Genomic DNA, 15,649 nt, shown 5'->3' on the forward strand with positions numbered 1-15,649 from the left:
ATAGTGAGGAAACGAGAAAGCCGACTTATTTATTTCTCTAAATTCGATAGTGGCACAGACATAAATAATACTATTTTCATAAATCACACGTATACAACTAACGTATGAATAGCTATATTTTGAATGTAGTTGCATCTTCTTGTCTGAAATCATTTATCATTGTCTGAATGTAACCGCTGAATATTGGCTATGCGGGAACTTTTTTCGTTCGTCGAATATCTTTGCTCTTGTGGTCACGTGTCTGCAAACAATTAGAACAGGAAGCGATACTGTAGCATCAAGGAACCCACGATAAAATACACGACAATGAGATTATTTAGATAGCGTCAGGCTTACTTCAGTTGTAAAAAAGCATCCAAGCTCTCGGAAAGATACACTTTTTCAGCCATTTAAGAGAAGAAGGGCCTTGCGGTTGAGGTTTTGTTAACAGGCTAACTTGAGTCGAAGTCGGACCAAGCCCCAAAATGACTGCATCTGTGTTCTTCGGGTGTACATTCATCGCTTTCGGCCCTGCCATTGCACTGTTCTTGTTTACTATTGCCAGGGACCCACTCCGAGTGATATTTCTTATCGCTGGGTAAGTAGCTAGCGTAACGTTAACGAAATAAATAGATAGCAAGCAAACCATCGTGTAGCCTTCTAGCTAACAGCAGTTAGCCATAACCGATAACTAGCTAGCCCAAAGGCTAATGCTAAGTCACAAACAAACCCCCTTGTTGGTCACACATTTTCGGACATGTTCTTTTGCTGTATTAGAATTATTGACTCTTAAGTGTCTGCAAATGTTAAACACAAACCACTGTTAGTTGGAGAGCTACTGGTCGCGCAATGTTTTGTACCAGCCCAGCACTAAACCTAAATAGTCGCACATGCACTGTTTTTCTTTAACATCTTGTGGAGCACCCGTAGAATGTTTTATTGTACAGTAATTAATGTGTGCTAATGAGCCCAGACAAGATAGTTCGCCAAATATTATGTATGTGGCTATATGAGAAGTGTATGACGGGTACCTTGCTACGTATGTATTATGTTGAGTGTGTATTGACCAGTGTCTATTTTGTATACAGTAGTACTATGTGTCTAAGACATACTATTTGGAGACAAGTTAATCCAATCCTAAACTCTGGCCATTTCAGTGTGTGTCTGTGTGTGTGACGAACCTGGTTTTGTTTGGGTTTTTATACCTTGTGTTAAACTCGTGTTTTTTTTCTCTCCCCCAGGGCGTTCTTCTGGTTGTGTTCTCTGCTGCTGTCTTCACTTGTGTGGTTCATCACAGTTCAGATCAGCAACAAAGAGAGTTCCTCCCAGCAGAAAGGACTGCTCATATTCGGGGTGGTGCTCTCCGTGTTGCTGCAAGAGACTTTCCGCTTTGGCTACTACAAGCTGCTGAAGTAAGTAACAGACCTGGGCTCAAAATCAGACCTGGGCTCAAAAACTAGTAGACGTTTGCTTTAGCCTGTGTGGAGTGCTTGCATAGTCAGCGATGGCAGTTTTTAAGGTCATCTATTGGTCAATTTAAGCCCGACAAGCTCAATCAAACCCAGATAAAGTATTTGAACCCAGGTGTGGCGAGTAGTAAGCCTATCCCATGACCAGCTCAGCACTGCTGCTGCTCTACACTCTGGTCTTGTATCCCTCCGGGGTTTATCCAGACTGTAACAGAGAAGAAGTATATTGTTGAGAGGAATATCAGTGCGTTCAGAAAGTATTCACACCCTTTTTGAATTATTCCACATTTTGTTTTAAAATGGATAACATTTATATTATTTGTCACTGGCCTTGTGGAGATGTGGATTTATGCCCCACTCGTCCCGAATGCGCACACTAAACTTCTGTTAGAACACGCTATTTTAATATAGGGCCCATTTCCCTTATGCATTCTGCCATTTCTTCCTAGAAGTATTATCCTGCATGGCTATATTATTCTATAGCTCCTGTGTTAGCAGTTAGCATTATACTACAGCACTATATTATTCTATAGCTCCTGGGTTAGCAGTTAGCATTATACTGCAGCACTATATTATTCTATAGCTCCTGTGTTAGCAGTTAGCATTATACTGCAGCACTATATTATTCTATAGCTCCTGTGTTAGCAGTTAGCATTATACTGCAGCACTATATTATTCTATAGCTCCTGTGTTAGCAGTTAGCATTATACTGCAGCACTATTATTCTATAGCTCCTGTGTTAGCAGTTAGCATTATACTGCACGGCTATATTATTCTATAGCTCCTGTGTTAGCAGTTAGCATTATACTGCAGCACTATATTATTCTATAGCTCCTGTGTTAGCAGTTAGCATTATACTGCAGCACTATATTATTCTATAGCTCTTGTGTTAGCAGTTAGCATTATACTGCAGCACTATATTATTCTATAGCTCCTGTGTTAGCAGTTAGCATTATACTGCAGCACGGCTATATTATTCTATAGCTCCTGTGTTAGTAGTTAGCATTATACTGCACGGCTATATTATTCTATAGCTCCTGTGTTAGCAGTTAGCATTATACTGCAGCACTATATTATTCTATAGCTCCTGTGTTAGCAGTTAGCATTATACTGCACGGCTATATTATTCTATAGCTCCTGTGTTAGCAGTTAGCATTATACTGCAGCACTATATTATTCTATAGCTCCTGTGTTAGCAGTTAGTATTATACTGCAGCACTATATTATTCTATAGCTCTTGTGTTAGCAGTTAGCATTATACTGCACGGCTATATTATACTATAGCTCCTGTGTTAGCAGTTAGCATTATACTGCACGGCTATATTATTCTATAGCTCCTGTGTTAGCAGTTAGCATTATACTGCAGCACTATTATTCTATAGCTCCTGTGTTAGCAGTTAGCATTATACTGCACGGCTATATTATTCTATAGCTCCTGTGTTAGCAGTTAGCATTATACTGCACGGCTATATTATTCTATAGCTCCTGTGTTAGCAGTTAGCATTATACTGCAGCACTATATTATTCTATAGCTCCTGTGTTAGCAGTTAGCATTATACTGCACGGCTATATTATTCTATAGCTCCTGTGTTAGCAGTTAGCATTATACTGCAGCACTATATTATTCTATAGCTCCTGTGTTAGCAGTTAGCATTATACTGCAGCACTATATTATTCTATAGCTCTTGTGTTAGCAGTTAGCATTATACTGCACGGCTATATTATACTATAGCTCCTGTGTTAGCAGTTAGCATTATACTGCACGGCTTTATTATTCTATAGCTCCTGTGTTAGCAGTTAGCATTATACTGCAGCACTATATTATTCTATAGCTCCTGTGTTAGCAGTTAGCATTATACTGCAGCACTATATTATTCTATAGCTCTTGTGTTAGCAGTTAGCATTATACTGCAGCACTATATTATTCTATAGCTCCTGTGTTAGCAGTTAGCATTATACTGCAGCACTATATTATTCTATAGCTCTTGTGTTAGCAGTTAGCATTATACTGCACGGCTATATTATACTATAGCTCCTGTGTTAGCAGTTAGCATTATACTGCACGGCTTTATTATTCTATAGCTCCTGTGTTAGCAGTTAGCATTATACTGCAGCACTATTATTCTATAGCTCCTGTGTTAGCAGTTAGCATTATACTGCATGGCTATATTATTCTATAGCTCCTGTGTTAGCAGTTAGCATTATACTGCACGGCTATATTATTCTATAGCTCCTGTGTTAGCAGTTAGCATTATACTGCAGCACTATATTATTCTATAGCTCCTGTCTTAGCAGGTAGCATTATACTGCACGGCTATATTATTCTATAGCTCCTGTGTTAGCAGTTAGCATTATACTGCAGCACTATATTATTCTATAGCTCCTGTGTTAGCAGTTAGCATTATACTGCACGGCTATATTATTCTATAGCTCCTGTGTTAGCAGTTAGCATTATACTGCAGCACTATATTATTCTATAGCTCTTGTGTTAGCAGTTAGCATTATACTGCAGCACTATATTATTCTATAGCTCCTGTGTTAGCAGTAAACTACTGTTTATCCATCATACCCAGTCCGGTAAGAAAGTGTTTGAAAGGTATTTTGGGAAAATCGTTTCCACACATAAAGGCGGTTATTTTCCTGCCTCTAGCCAACCAGAGTGAAACGTTTCGGTACACAGAATCATCGTAACGCTCACGTGTTCGAGACTCTGTGTTTGTTGCATTCTGTTAATGCTTGCCTTTATTCAGACTTCCCACGTTGTGTCGGAGCTCTGTGTGTCCTGTCTTGTCTGTGTCATTTGATTTGTGGAGCAGGAGTGCCAAGGTGAGCTCGCACCACTATATGTTTACTGGGTTTCCGTCATTCGTTCATGTAAGAATTCATGATTGATGTTTAGCGTGTGCCCGATTTTTAAAGTGTACATGGAAGTGGTCACGTCTGTTTTAGACGGGATGTAGTAATTGGGTAGATTTACATTTTGTTTGCCAGTTATGTGCTTACTTGTCATTGGACATGGGTATGGTCCAGTGGGGGGCTAGAGGATATAAGTGCCAGTTTTGGGATTTCTGGGTAGATTAGGGAGGCTGCTTGAGCCAGATCCACCCTCTACCGATAAGAGCTATGGAAGCTACAGGGTAAGCCCGTTTATTTAGTTTGAGAAGTCTATTGTCTACCTGTTTGTGTTGTAAATATGAATTGCTGGCTATCACACCTTTGCACCACAACCTTCTGCATCCTCCTCAATATTTGCCCTTAAGACTGCATCTCTACGTTAGCCATGTCCACAGGTCTACATACAATACCTCATTTCAAAATGGAATTGTTTTTCAAATTTTTTACAAATTAAATATGAAAAGCTGAAATGTCTTGAGTCAATAAGTATTCAAACCCTTTGTTATGGCAAACCTAAATAGGTTTAGGAGTAAAAATGGGTTTAAATAAGTTGCATTGACTCACTGTGTGCAAGAATAGTGTTTAACATGATGTTTGAATGACTACCTCATCTCTGTAACACATACCATTATCTGTACGGTCCTTCAGTTGAGCAGTGAATTTCAAACACAGATTCAACCACAAAGACCAGGGAGATTTTACAATGCCTCACAAAAAAGGGAACCTATTGGTAGATGGGTAAATAAAATAAAAAAGCAGACGTTAAGTATCACTTTGAGCATGTTGAAGTTATTAATTACACTTTGGATGTGCACCCAGTCACTACAAAGATACAGGTGTCCTTCCTAACTCAGTTGCCAGAGAGGAAAGAAACCACTCAGGGATTTCACCATGAGGCCAATGGTGACTTTAAAACAGTTACGGAGTTTAATGGCTGTAATAGGAGAGAACTGAAAATGAGTCGCAGTTGTAAATGAGAACTTGTTCTCAACTAGCCTACCTGGTTAAATAAAGGTGAAATAAATAAGAGACTCACCCAGAAAGACTCACAGCTGTAAATCACTGCCAAAGGTGCTTCTACAAAGTATTGACTTCTACAAAGTATTGGGGTGTGAATACTTATGTAAATGAGATATTTCTGCATTTTAATTTTCTATACATTTGCAAATATTTCTAGAAACATGTTTTTCACTTTGTCGTTTTGGGGTATTATGTGTGTAGATGGGTGAGAATCTATTTAATCAATTTTGAATTCAGGCTGTAACACAACCAAATGTGGAATGAGTCAAGGGGTATGAAGACTTTCTGAAGGCTCTGTATATTCCAGTAGCTGACAGGTTCTGGCTGTTTTCATAGCTTTTGTTGTAAGAGAGACTTGGGACACTTAATGGTAGATGGATGGACACTGGGGTTTGGTGATCGTTTGACTGTTTTCTTTGTTTTTAGTGTTAAAGAAACGTGGAAACTGTAGTATAATTTAAGGGTTGGGTTTGGTGCTACTATATTTGATGATACTGTAGTTTGATTGTTGTGCTATTTCTTTGTTTTGCAGGAAGGCAAACGAAGGCTTGCTCATGTTGAGTGCAGAGGAAACCATGCCGATCTCCATACGCCAACTAGCCTATGGTATGTGGAGGAAGACTGATTACCTCATAACATTATGAATAGCAACTAGTCTATGGTATGTGGAGGAAGACTGATTACCTCATAACATTATGAATAGCAACTAGTCTATGGTATGTGGAGGAAGACCTTACCTCATAACATTATGAATAGCAACTAGTCTATGGTATGTGGAGGAAGACCTTACCTCATAACATTATGAATAGCAACTAGTCTATGGTATGTGGAGGAAGACTGATTACCTCATAACATTATGAATAGCAACTAGTCTATGGTATGTGGAGGAAGACTGATTACCTCATAACATTATGAATAGCAACTAGTCTATGGTATGTGGAGGAAGACTAATTACCTCATAACATTATGAATAGCAACTAGTCTATGGTATGTGGAGGAAGACCTTACCTCATAACATTATGAATAGCAACTAGTCTATGGTATGTGGAGGAAGACCTTACCTCATAACATTATGAATAGCAACTAGTCTATGGTATGTGGAGGAAGACTGATTACCTCATAACATTATGAATAGAGGCAGATGGAAGATATTAGAGATTATGAATAGAAGCAGATGGAAGATATTAGAGATTATGAATAGAAGCAGGTGGAAGATATTAGAGATTATGAATAGAAGCAGATGGAAGATATTAGAGATTATGAATAGAAGCAGATGGAAGATATTAGAGATTATGAATAGAAGCAGAGGGAGGATATTAGCTTTCCCTCTGTGGTAGCAGTTATCATGGTTCATATTACATTACAATAAAACCCTCATAGCTGTTATTTTAGACCATATAGCCATTACATCTTTCCCTGTTGTCTGTTTCCCCAGTGTCTGATAGTGTCTCTGTCTGTTCTCCCCAGTGTCTGATAGTGTCTCTGTTGTCTGTTCTCCCCAGTGTCTGATAGTGTCTCTGTTTTCCCCAGTGTCTGATAGTGTCTCTGTTTTCCCCAGTGTCTGATAGTGTCTCTGTCTGTTTTCCCCAGTGTCTGATAGTGTCTCTGTTTTCCCCAGTGTCTGATAGTGTCTCTGTCTGTTTTCCCCAGTGTCTGATAGTGTCTCTGTTGTATGTTCTCCCCAGTGTCTGATAGTGTCTCTGTTGTATGTTCTCCCCAGTGTCTGATAGTGTCTCTGTTGTATGTTCTCCCCAGTGTCTGATAGTATCTCTGTTGTCTGTTCTCCCCAGTGTCTGATAGTATCTCTGTTGTCTGTTCTCCCCAGTGTCTGATAGTATCTCTGTTGTCTGTTCTCCCCAGTGTCTGATAGTATCTCTGTTGTCTGTTCTCCCCAGTGTCTGATAGTGTCTCTGTTGTCTGTTTTCCCCAGTGTCTGATAGTGTCTCTGTTGTCTGTTTTCCCCAGTGTCTGATAGTGTCTCTGTTGTCTGTTCTCCCCAGTGTCTGATAGTGTCTCTTGTCTGTTCTCCCCAGTGTCTGATAGTGTCTCTTGTCTGTTCTCCCCAGTGTCTGGGCTGGGGTTCGGCTTCATGAGTGGCGCGTTCTCAATGATCAATATCCTGGCCGATTCTGTGGGCCCCGGCACCATTGGTATCCATGGAGACTCCCAACACTTCTTCCTGTCCTCAGGTACTGTATGAGGCTGCCATGTTTTAAAATGTACTTAACCTGAAACCACACAGGAAGACAGGTTTTATTTCACTAACTTTCCTGACAGTCTTTTATTTTTTTTTATTTTTTTTATTTTACCTTCTTTTTCCTCCCTAATTTCATGAGATCCAATTTTGATCTTGTGTCATCGCTGCAACTCCCCAACGGGCTCGGGAGAGGCGAAGGTCGAGTCATGTGTCCTCCGAAACATGACCCACCAAACCGCGCTTCTTAATACACGCCCATTTAACCCGGAAGCCAGCCGCACCAATGTGTCGGAGGAAACGCAGTTCAACTGACGACCGAAGTCAGCCCTCAGGCGCCCACCTCGCCACAAGGAGTCGCTAGAGCGCGATGAGCTAAGTAAAGCCCCCTGGCTAAACCCTCCCATAACCCGGATGACGCTGGGCCAATTGTGCGCCGCCCTGTGGGACTCCTGGTCACGGCCGGTTGTGACACAGCCTGGGATCAAACTCGGGTCTGTAGTGACGCCTCAATTACTGCCTAATTCCCTGACTACACCAATCTCGTGGGTGAGCATATATTATTCAATTATTTCACCCACACTGCTCGCGTGCGCCAACGAGCGTCTGCGTTGTCAAGGGCTAAAATAGAAGTCCGTTCTATTTGTGACGTAGATCGCGCTGCTAGTCCTGCCTCTCCCATCTCCTCATTGGTTTATAGAAGTAGGTACCCATGTGCCATCTCCTCATTGGTTATACCAACGTGGGTGACTGAAGACGAATGAGGTCGGTGGCGGTAATGCACCTAATTTATGAAAGTTGCCAATCGCAATATAAAGTCCAGAAAAGAAAAAGCCTGGAAGGAGGAGAGATGACTAGAAATTATTCGGTTGACCGTTTTATGTGTGGATTAATTATCGGAGTAGAGGACCTTGTGCATTTCAGGTAAAATAACAACTCAATGTTTATATCCCAGGATAAATTGGCTAGCAACAGCAAGCTAGCTAAATAAGACAACTTAGTTAGCAAGTGCAAGCTAGCTAGCTAAATTGCCATCAATGTTTAATGCTTTTCGACCTGTCCCCAAATTAACGTAATTGTTTCAGAGTTTGTTTTGATATTTTAACCTGCGTGTTGTGATCGTGTTTGGTGTGGAGGGACAAAATACATTTATGCACGATGGTGCACGCGTACAGCCGGTTTGGGTTCCGTGTCTCTGTCTCCCTATAGCCTTCATGACCATCATCCTGAGGCTAACTCTGTCTCTGTCTCCCTATAGCCTTCATGGCCATCATCCTGAGGCTAACTCTGTCTCTGTCTCCCTATAGCCTTCATGACCATCATCCTGAGGCTAACTCTGTCTCTGTCTCCCTATAGCCTTCATGACCATCATCCTGAGGCTAACTCTGTCTCTGTCTCCCTATAGCCTTCATGACCATCATCCTGAGGCTAACTCTGTCTCTGTCTCCCTATAGCCTTCATGACCATCATCCTGAGGCTAACTCTGTCTCTGTCTCCCTATAGCCTTCATGGCCATCATCCTGAGGCTAACTCTGTCTCTGTCTCCCTATAGCCTTCATGACCATGGCCATCGTCCTGCTCCACATGTTCTGGGGGGTGGTGTTCTTTGATTCCTGTGAGAAACAACACTGGTGGTCTCTGGCTGTGGTCGTCATCAGCCACCTCCTCGTCTCCTGTCTGGTAAGTCAGAAAAGAGACAGAAAGGGTGGATAGACAGATACAGTAGATCAATGTGTTCATGCAGTAGGTGGACTTGACTGATGGGTTGATGAATAAATACTCAGAGGTAAATCCTTCACGACAGCACTTCAAATGGGACAAAACATGTCCCCAGAGGTCCTTAACTCCGCCTTTGTTGTCATGTCTCTCCCCAGACGTTCTAGAACCCTCCGTATGAATGACCCCAAAGATCCATAATAACTCAGCCATTGTTGTCATGTCTCTCCCCAGACGTTCTAGAACCCTCCGTATGAATGACCCCAAAGATCCATAATAACTCAGCCATTGTTGTCATGTCTCTCCCCAGACGTTCTAGAACCCTCCGTATGAATGACCCCAAAGATCCATAATAACTCAGCCATTGTTGTCATGTGTCTCCCCAGATGTTCTAGAACCCTCAGTATTTTTTTCTCCCAGAGTTTCCTGAACCAGAACCTTCTGTAGGAATTTCCCCAGAGATCCATAACTCATCAGTCTTTGTTATTTATCTCCTAGACATTCCAGAACCCTCAGTACGTGGGCAGCCTGGTTCCCACCTACATCATCGTGTTCCTCGTGGGTCTCTGGGCGTTCTTCTGCGCCGGCGGATCTCTCCGGAACCTTAAACTCTGCCTCACCTGCAAAGACAAGGACTTCCTGTTGGCCAACCACCGGCCCAGATAACAGAACACCACTAAACACACACACACACACACACACTGTATGGGGACGCTATCCAACAGGACACACACCACACAAACAAATAAATAAGTTAAAGACAAACTGGGTCAATGATATGTCTCTCCTCCCCCACCATGTGTTCTGTGTATCATTGTCTCAGTGGTGCTGGGGACTGGAAATAGGCTCCAGGGATGTAGCAGTATAAATACACGATACACTACAGTATAAATATAGTCCAGAGAGGAAATATTGTTCAAACACCTTTTTATTTTGTGAAGGGCAGATGTATTACACTGCATTAGTAATAGAATCATCTAGAATAATATTTTGTTACCACTACATCCTTGGCAGACGCTGCTCAGAACGGTTGATAAACTGTTTACAGGTGGTGGGGTGGGGGGGGTGACAAACACATTGTATCTGTGTGTAGTATTAAAATGTAGGGTATGTAGTTCCTTAAAGAGACGGTACCTATTTGACACCAGACGGGTCTCTCTCTGGATCTGTGCCTTCTGCAGTAATGATGAGGTAGCTAGTGTTTTGGCCCTGTATTCATAAAGCATCTGAGTAGAAGCGCTGATCTGGGATCAGACCCCCCATGTCCATGTAATCTTATTCATTATGATCTAGGATCAGATCCCACATGTCCATGTAATATTATTCACTATGAACTAGGATCAGACCCCCCCCCCCCCCCCTCCATGTCCATGTAATCTTATTCATTATGATCTAGGATCAGACCTCCCATGTCCATGTAATCTTATTCACTATGCTCTAGGATCAGATCCCCCCCATGTCCATGTAATCTTATTCATTATGCTCTAGGATCAGATCCCCCCCCATGTCCATGTAATCTTATTCACTATGCTCTAGGATCAGATCCCCCCCATGTCCATGTAATCTTATTCACTATGCTCTAGGATCAGATCCCCCCCATGTCCATGTAATCTTATTCATTATGATCTAGGATCAGACCTCCCATGTCCATGTAATCTTATTCATTATAATCTAGGATCAGACCCCCCCCATGTCCATGTAATCTTATTCATTATGATCTAGGATCAGACCTCCCATGTCCATGTAATCTTATTCATTATAATCTAGGATCAGACCCCCCCCCCCCCCATGTTCATTATGATCTAGGATCAGATCCCCCCCCATGTCATCTTATTGGTTCTGATCTGAAAGGCTGAACTGATCCTACAGTAGATCAGCAGGTCCACTATGAGATGCTTTATAAATATACGGCCCTGGATTGTCTTTGTAAATGGACCTTTAGTGTTTAATCTATATCAGACCTGTGATGTTTTGTATCAAGTTCATGATTCTGTCTCCTGCTGTGTTAGTTGTCAGTCTGGCAGGGCAGCTGTATTGTTCTCCTGTTTTAGAAGGGGCGTTAGTACAATACAACAGTGTTTGCATATCAACAACTTACTTTTCATAAACTCCAAAAAACAAAAGCTAATCCCTCTGGAGAACGAAAGCAGCATGTTAGGATAACATTGAGTTCGTTTTTTAAAAATCCTAAATCATGAGCCGTTTCAAAATGAAGTTCTGATTCAATCTGAGAATATGTCAAATGTGTGTTTGTTTTGAATATATTTGTCCTAAACCTGAGGAATATAAATATTGACCTGATAATGATACTGTTTTATATGATGTGCTTTACATACTGATTAGTGCTGCTAAGCTTTGCTTCAGCTAAATGTTTTTATTTATAATCATCACACTGACCTCAAGGGTTGGTCTGATCTATTTGGCTTTAGGACGGGTTTTTATGGATTGGACAGACGGGGGGCGGTTTCCCAGACCCAGATGAAGCTTATTCCTGGACTGAAAAGCACTTTTAAATTTAAAAATTCTCAACTGAGAATGCTTTTTAGAAGTGGCTTAACCTTTTGTCTGAGTAAACAGACACAAAGTGTAGCCCCCTTTTTAGTCCCGACTTCCATTTTAGTCAAATATTCCCAGAGTCATCGGTTTGCATTGACGTCAAAGTGAAAATGTTAAAATGCGGATCCTCCCTTTTAAAAGAAGACGTGCCCTTGAGGAACCAATGATTGAATATGTAAATGTACCACGTTGTTGTTGATGAATTAGCTCATTTTTCTAGGCTGTGAATAAGACCCGTGGAAACCAAATCCTTTAGAGATCTCAACGGAAGTTAGTTTAAACTAGGCTGCAATAATTTAGTGTCAAAAGGAAATTAATCACCTCACTTGTCATGGTTTTAAAAAATTTTTTTTTTATGACCTGTGTCGTATATGGAGCTGTACAGCTTTAACATAATAGTCGAGAACTCCCAGCCAATAGTATCAGCCTCTCAGGGTTGAAGGTCACTGATATGCAAATGAGCTGTATGTTGCTGTTTTGGGGTGTGCCTGCGCGCGCCCTGTTATGTCCCCATGCTTCTGTTTTGATATAGAGGTAAAAGTAGTAGCACGTCATTCTCCATTGTCAAGTTAATTCTACCGTGCCACCAAGAGCACCACAACCTGTATGTACATAGACCATGACACACTGTTCCCTCTGATTTTTTAAAATGTGTATATAATATTGTTTCTAAATTACTATTTAACCCTCTGTGATGTTACATCTCCTAGTTTCCATTGTACATAGGAAAATAAAAGTGTTAAACAAAAGTTTGATGTCCTATAACTTCTGATTGAGTTGGGTCTTGTGTTGGGCCGATGAGGTCCTTTAACTTCTGATTGAGTTGGGTCTTGTATTGGGCCGATGAGGTCCTTTAACTTCTGATTGAGTTGGGCCGATGAGGTCCTTTAACTTCTGATTGAGTTGGGTCTTGTGTTGGGCCGATGAGGTCCTTTAACTTCTGATGGAGTTGGGTCTTGTGTTGGGGTGATGAGGTCCGTTAACCTCTAATGGAGTTGGGTCTTGTGTTGGGCCGATGAGGTCCTTTAACTTCTGATTGAGTTGGGTCTTGTATTGGGCCGATGAGGTCCTTTAACTTCTGATTGAGTTGGGCCGATGAGGTCCTTTAACTTCTGATTGAGTTGGGTCTTGTGTTGGGCCGATGAGGTCCTTTAACTTCTGATGGAGTTGGGTCTTGTGTTGGGGTGATGAGGTCCGTTAACCTCTAATGGAGTTGGGTCTTGTGTTGGGCCGATGAGGTCCTTTAACTTCTGATTGAGTTGGGTCTTGTGTTGGGCCGAGGTCCTATAACCATCCTGAGTGAACTCTCTACTCTCACCACTGTAGAGTCAGGTTCATCATAACCAACCTGAGTGAACTACTCTGCCCATTGCATCGTGGGTACAAAGCGGGCGCCAGGCTTTCAGCGGGGCCAGGGGAGATAACAGAAGCCTGTAGCACACAGAGAGGGAAGAAACCACACCGACTACAGGGGGATGCCTTCAGCCCCCTTATATGAGAGCGACAGATGGATGGAGAGGGAATTGAGTGAGAGTGGGCTAGAGAGAGGGAAGGGAGTGAGAGAGAGCGAGAGAGAGAGAAGGGCATCTGGTTTGTGTGTGTTGATGTTCAATTCCATCATGAGTGGATGGAGAGGGAAGGGAGTGATGGAGAGAGAGAGAGAGGGCTAGAGAGGGAAGGGAGTGAGTGAGAGAGAGAGAGAGAGAGAGAGAGAGAGAGAAGAGCATCTGGTTTGTGTGTGTGTTGATGTTCCACTCCATCATAGAGTTTCTAATCTGACGTAACAAAGCCTCTGTCCCCTCCGCCTGTCTGTCCCCCCGCTCTCCCTGTCCACAGTTTCCTCCCGCCATGGCCCCCCCCCCCCCTAGACACACAATGGTGGAGCAGCACAAAGCGGCCGTGGGACATGGGAGCGCCCCAGGAACTCTAAAGGGAATTTGGTCAAAGCCCTCTTCTCTCTGTGAGAGTCAGTCACACATAGACCCACTTCCTCTCTCTGTAACCAGAGCCCTCTGTGTGAGAAGCATCCGATTCACATTCAAATCCTACACTTGAGATCATGACTACCAGACCACCATTACTCCACATTTTATAAAGTTTTACTCGTTGGGTATTGAGTTTCATTTGAACAATTGCCCGACCTTGGCGGGCTTACAACCTCTGAACTTGCCTGGCTAGCCAGAGAGAGAAGAGGATTGGTTCCTTCCCTAGGGTCTAGTTCCTCTCAAGGTTTCTATCTTCCTATAGGTTTTTTCTCCACTGTTACCCTAGACTGGCTCTTTAGGGTGTTCAGGTCCATGTTGAAGCTGGCTCTTTAGGGTGTTCAGGTCCATGTTGAGGCTGGCTCTTTAGGGTGGTCAGGTCCATGTTGAGGCTGGCTCTTTAGGGTGTTCAGGTCCGTGTTGAGGCTGGCTCTTTAGGGTGTTCAGGTCCATGTTGAAGCTGGCTCTTTAGGGTGTTCAGGTCCGTGTTGAGGCTGGCTCTTTAGGATGTTCAGGTCCATGTTGAAGCTGGTTCTTTAGGGTGTTCAGGTCCATGTTGAGGCTGGCTCTTTAGGGTGTTCATGTCCGTGTTGAGGCTGGCTCTTTAGGGTGTTCAGGTCCGTGTTGAGGCTGGCTCTTTATGGTGTTGAGGTCCACGTTGAGGCTGGCTATTTAGGGTGTTCAGGTCCACGTTGAGGCTGGCCATTTAGGGTGTTCAGGTCCGTGTTGAGGCTGGCTCTTTAGGGTGTTCAGGTCCGTGTTGAGGCTGGTCGGGTCCATGTTGAGGCTGGCTCTTTAGGGTGTTCAGGTCCATGTTGAGGCTGGCTCTTTAGGGTGTTCAGGTCCGTGTTGAGGCTGGCTCTTTAGGGTGTTCAGGTCCGTGTTGAGGCTTGCTCTTTAGGGTGTTCAGGTCCATGTTGAGGCTGGCTCTTTAGGGTGTTCAGGTCCGTGTTGAGGCTTGCTCTTTAGGGTGTTCAGGTCCATGTTGAAGCTGGCCTTTTAGTGTGTTCCGGTCCATGTTGAAGCTGGCTCTTTAGGGTGTTCAGGTCCGTGTTGAGGCTGGCTATTTAGGGTGTACCGGTCCGCGTTTTGCTAAAGCTTTGTAAAAACGTATGTTCAAATGAAATCTGATTGATGGAAGTTTGTTTTGCAATGTACAATTCAATTTCTCTCCCTCTCCCCCTTCTCTTCCACTCTCCCTCTCCCCCCCTCTCTACTCCCCCCCCCTCTCCCCCCTCTCCTTCCCCTCCCCTGTCCTCTCTCTCTCTCCGTCTATCACTCTCTCTAACTCTCTTTCTCTCCCTCTGCATGTTGTACAGTAATAATATAATGGACTGACATATGGAACACACGAGGGCGCTGTCGAGGCAGTAGATGAGTTGTTACCGGTAAGAATATCTGTAGACGGTTCAGGTGTGCAACACTATCAGGTGTAAAATAAAATGTCAAGTGCCTTAATAAATGTAACATTTAGAAACACATTTAGCCTAGATTTAAAACAAAAACATGTTCCTATGGCTTGTGATACAAATTATATTTGATTTGTAGAATGTTTACTTTTCCAAAATTAAGCATACTGGATTTATAGCCTGGGCCCTATAGGCGATCTTTCAAAAATCACAAATTAGAAGCACATTTAACCATACTTTCCCACTGGATGTTAAAGTGGTTTACAAAACATTTCCACCTAAGTGGAAATATTGCACCACGTCAGAACCCGGGCCATCTCTGTCCTCGCGCCTCTGGTTTACCTGCCATCCTTGCATATATTATGCAAATAGGCAGGAGCGGCTGGTGCCTATCCAAGGAGCGAGGATGCTCTTCCGGAATAACCCGAA

The 15,649-nt window shown here is 42.8% G+C and overlaps 1 protein-coding gene across 1 annotated transcript; it reads left to right on the top strand.

Annotated features, from left to right (window-relative positions):
- The first annotated feature begins 222 nt into the window (after positions 1–222).
- On the top strand, positions 223–10,625 carry LOC129834156 (gamma-secretase subunit Aph-1b). The gene is made up of 6 exons (XM_055898894.1): positions 223–577; positions 1,221–1,391; positions 5,896–5,969; positions 7,430–7,552; positions 9,110–9,237; positions 9,772–10,625. The coding sequence occupies exons 1-6, from the start codon at positions 465–467 to the stop codon at positions 9,937–9,939; spliced, it is 777 nt and encodes a 258-aa protein (XP_055754869.1). The 5' UTR covers positions 223–464; the 3' UTR covers positions 9,940–10,625.
- The last annotated feature ends 5,024 nt before the right edge of the window (positions 10,626–15,649 follow it).

This window comes from Salvelinus fontinalis, chromosome 35 (assembly GCF_029448725.1).
Source record: "Salvelinus fontinalis isolate EN_2023a chromosome 35, ASM2944872v1, whole genome shotgun sequence".
In the NCBI taxonomy this organism is placed as follows: domain Eukaryota; kingdom Metazoa; phylum Chordata; class Actinopteri; order Salmoniformes; family Salmonidae; genus Salvelinus; species Salvelinus fontinalis.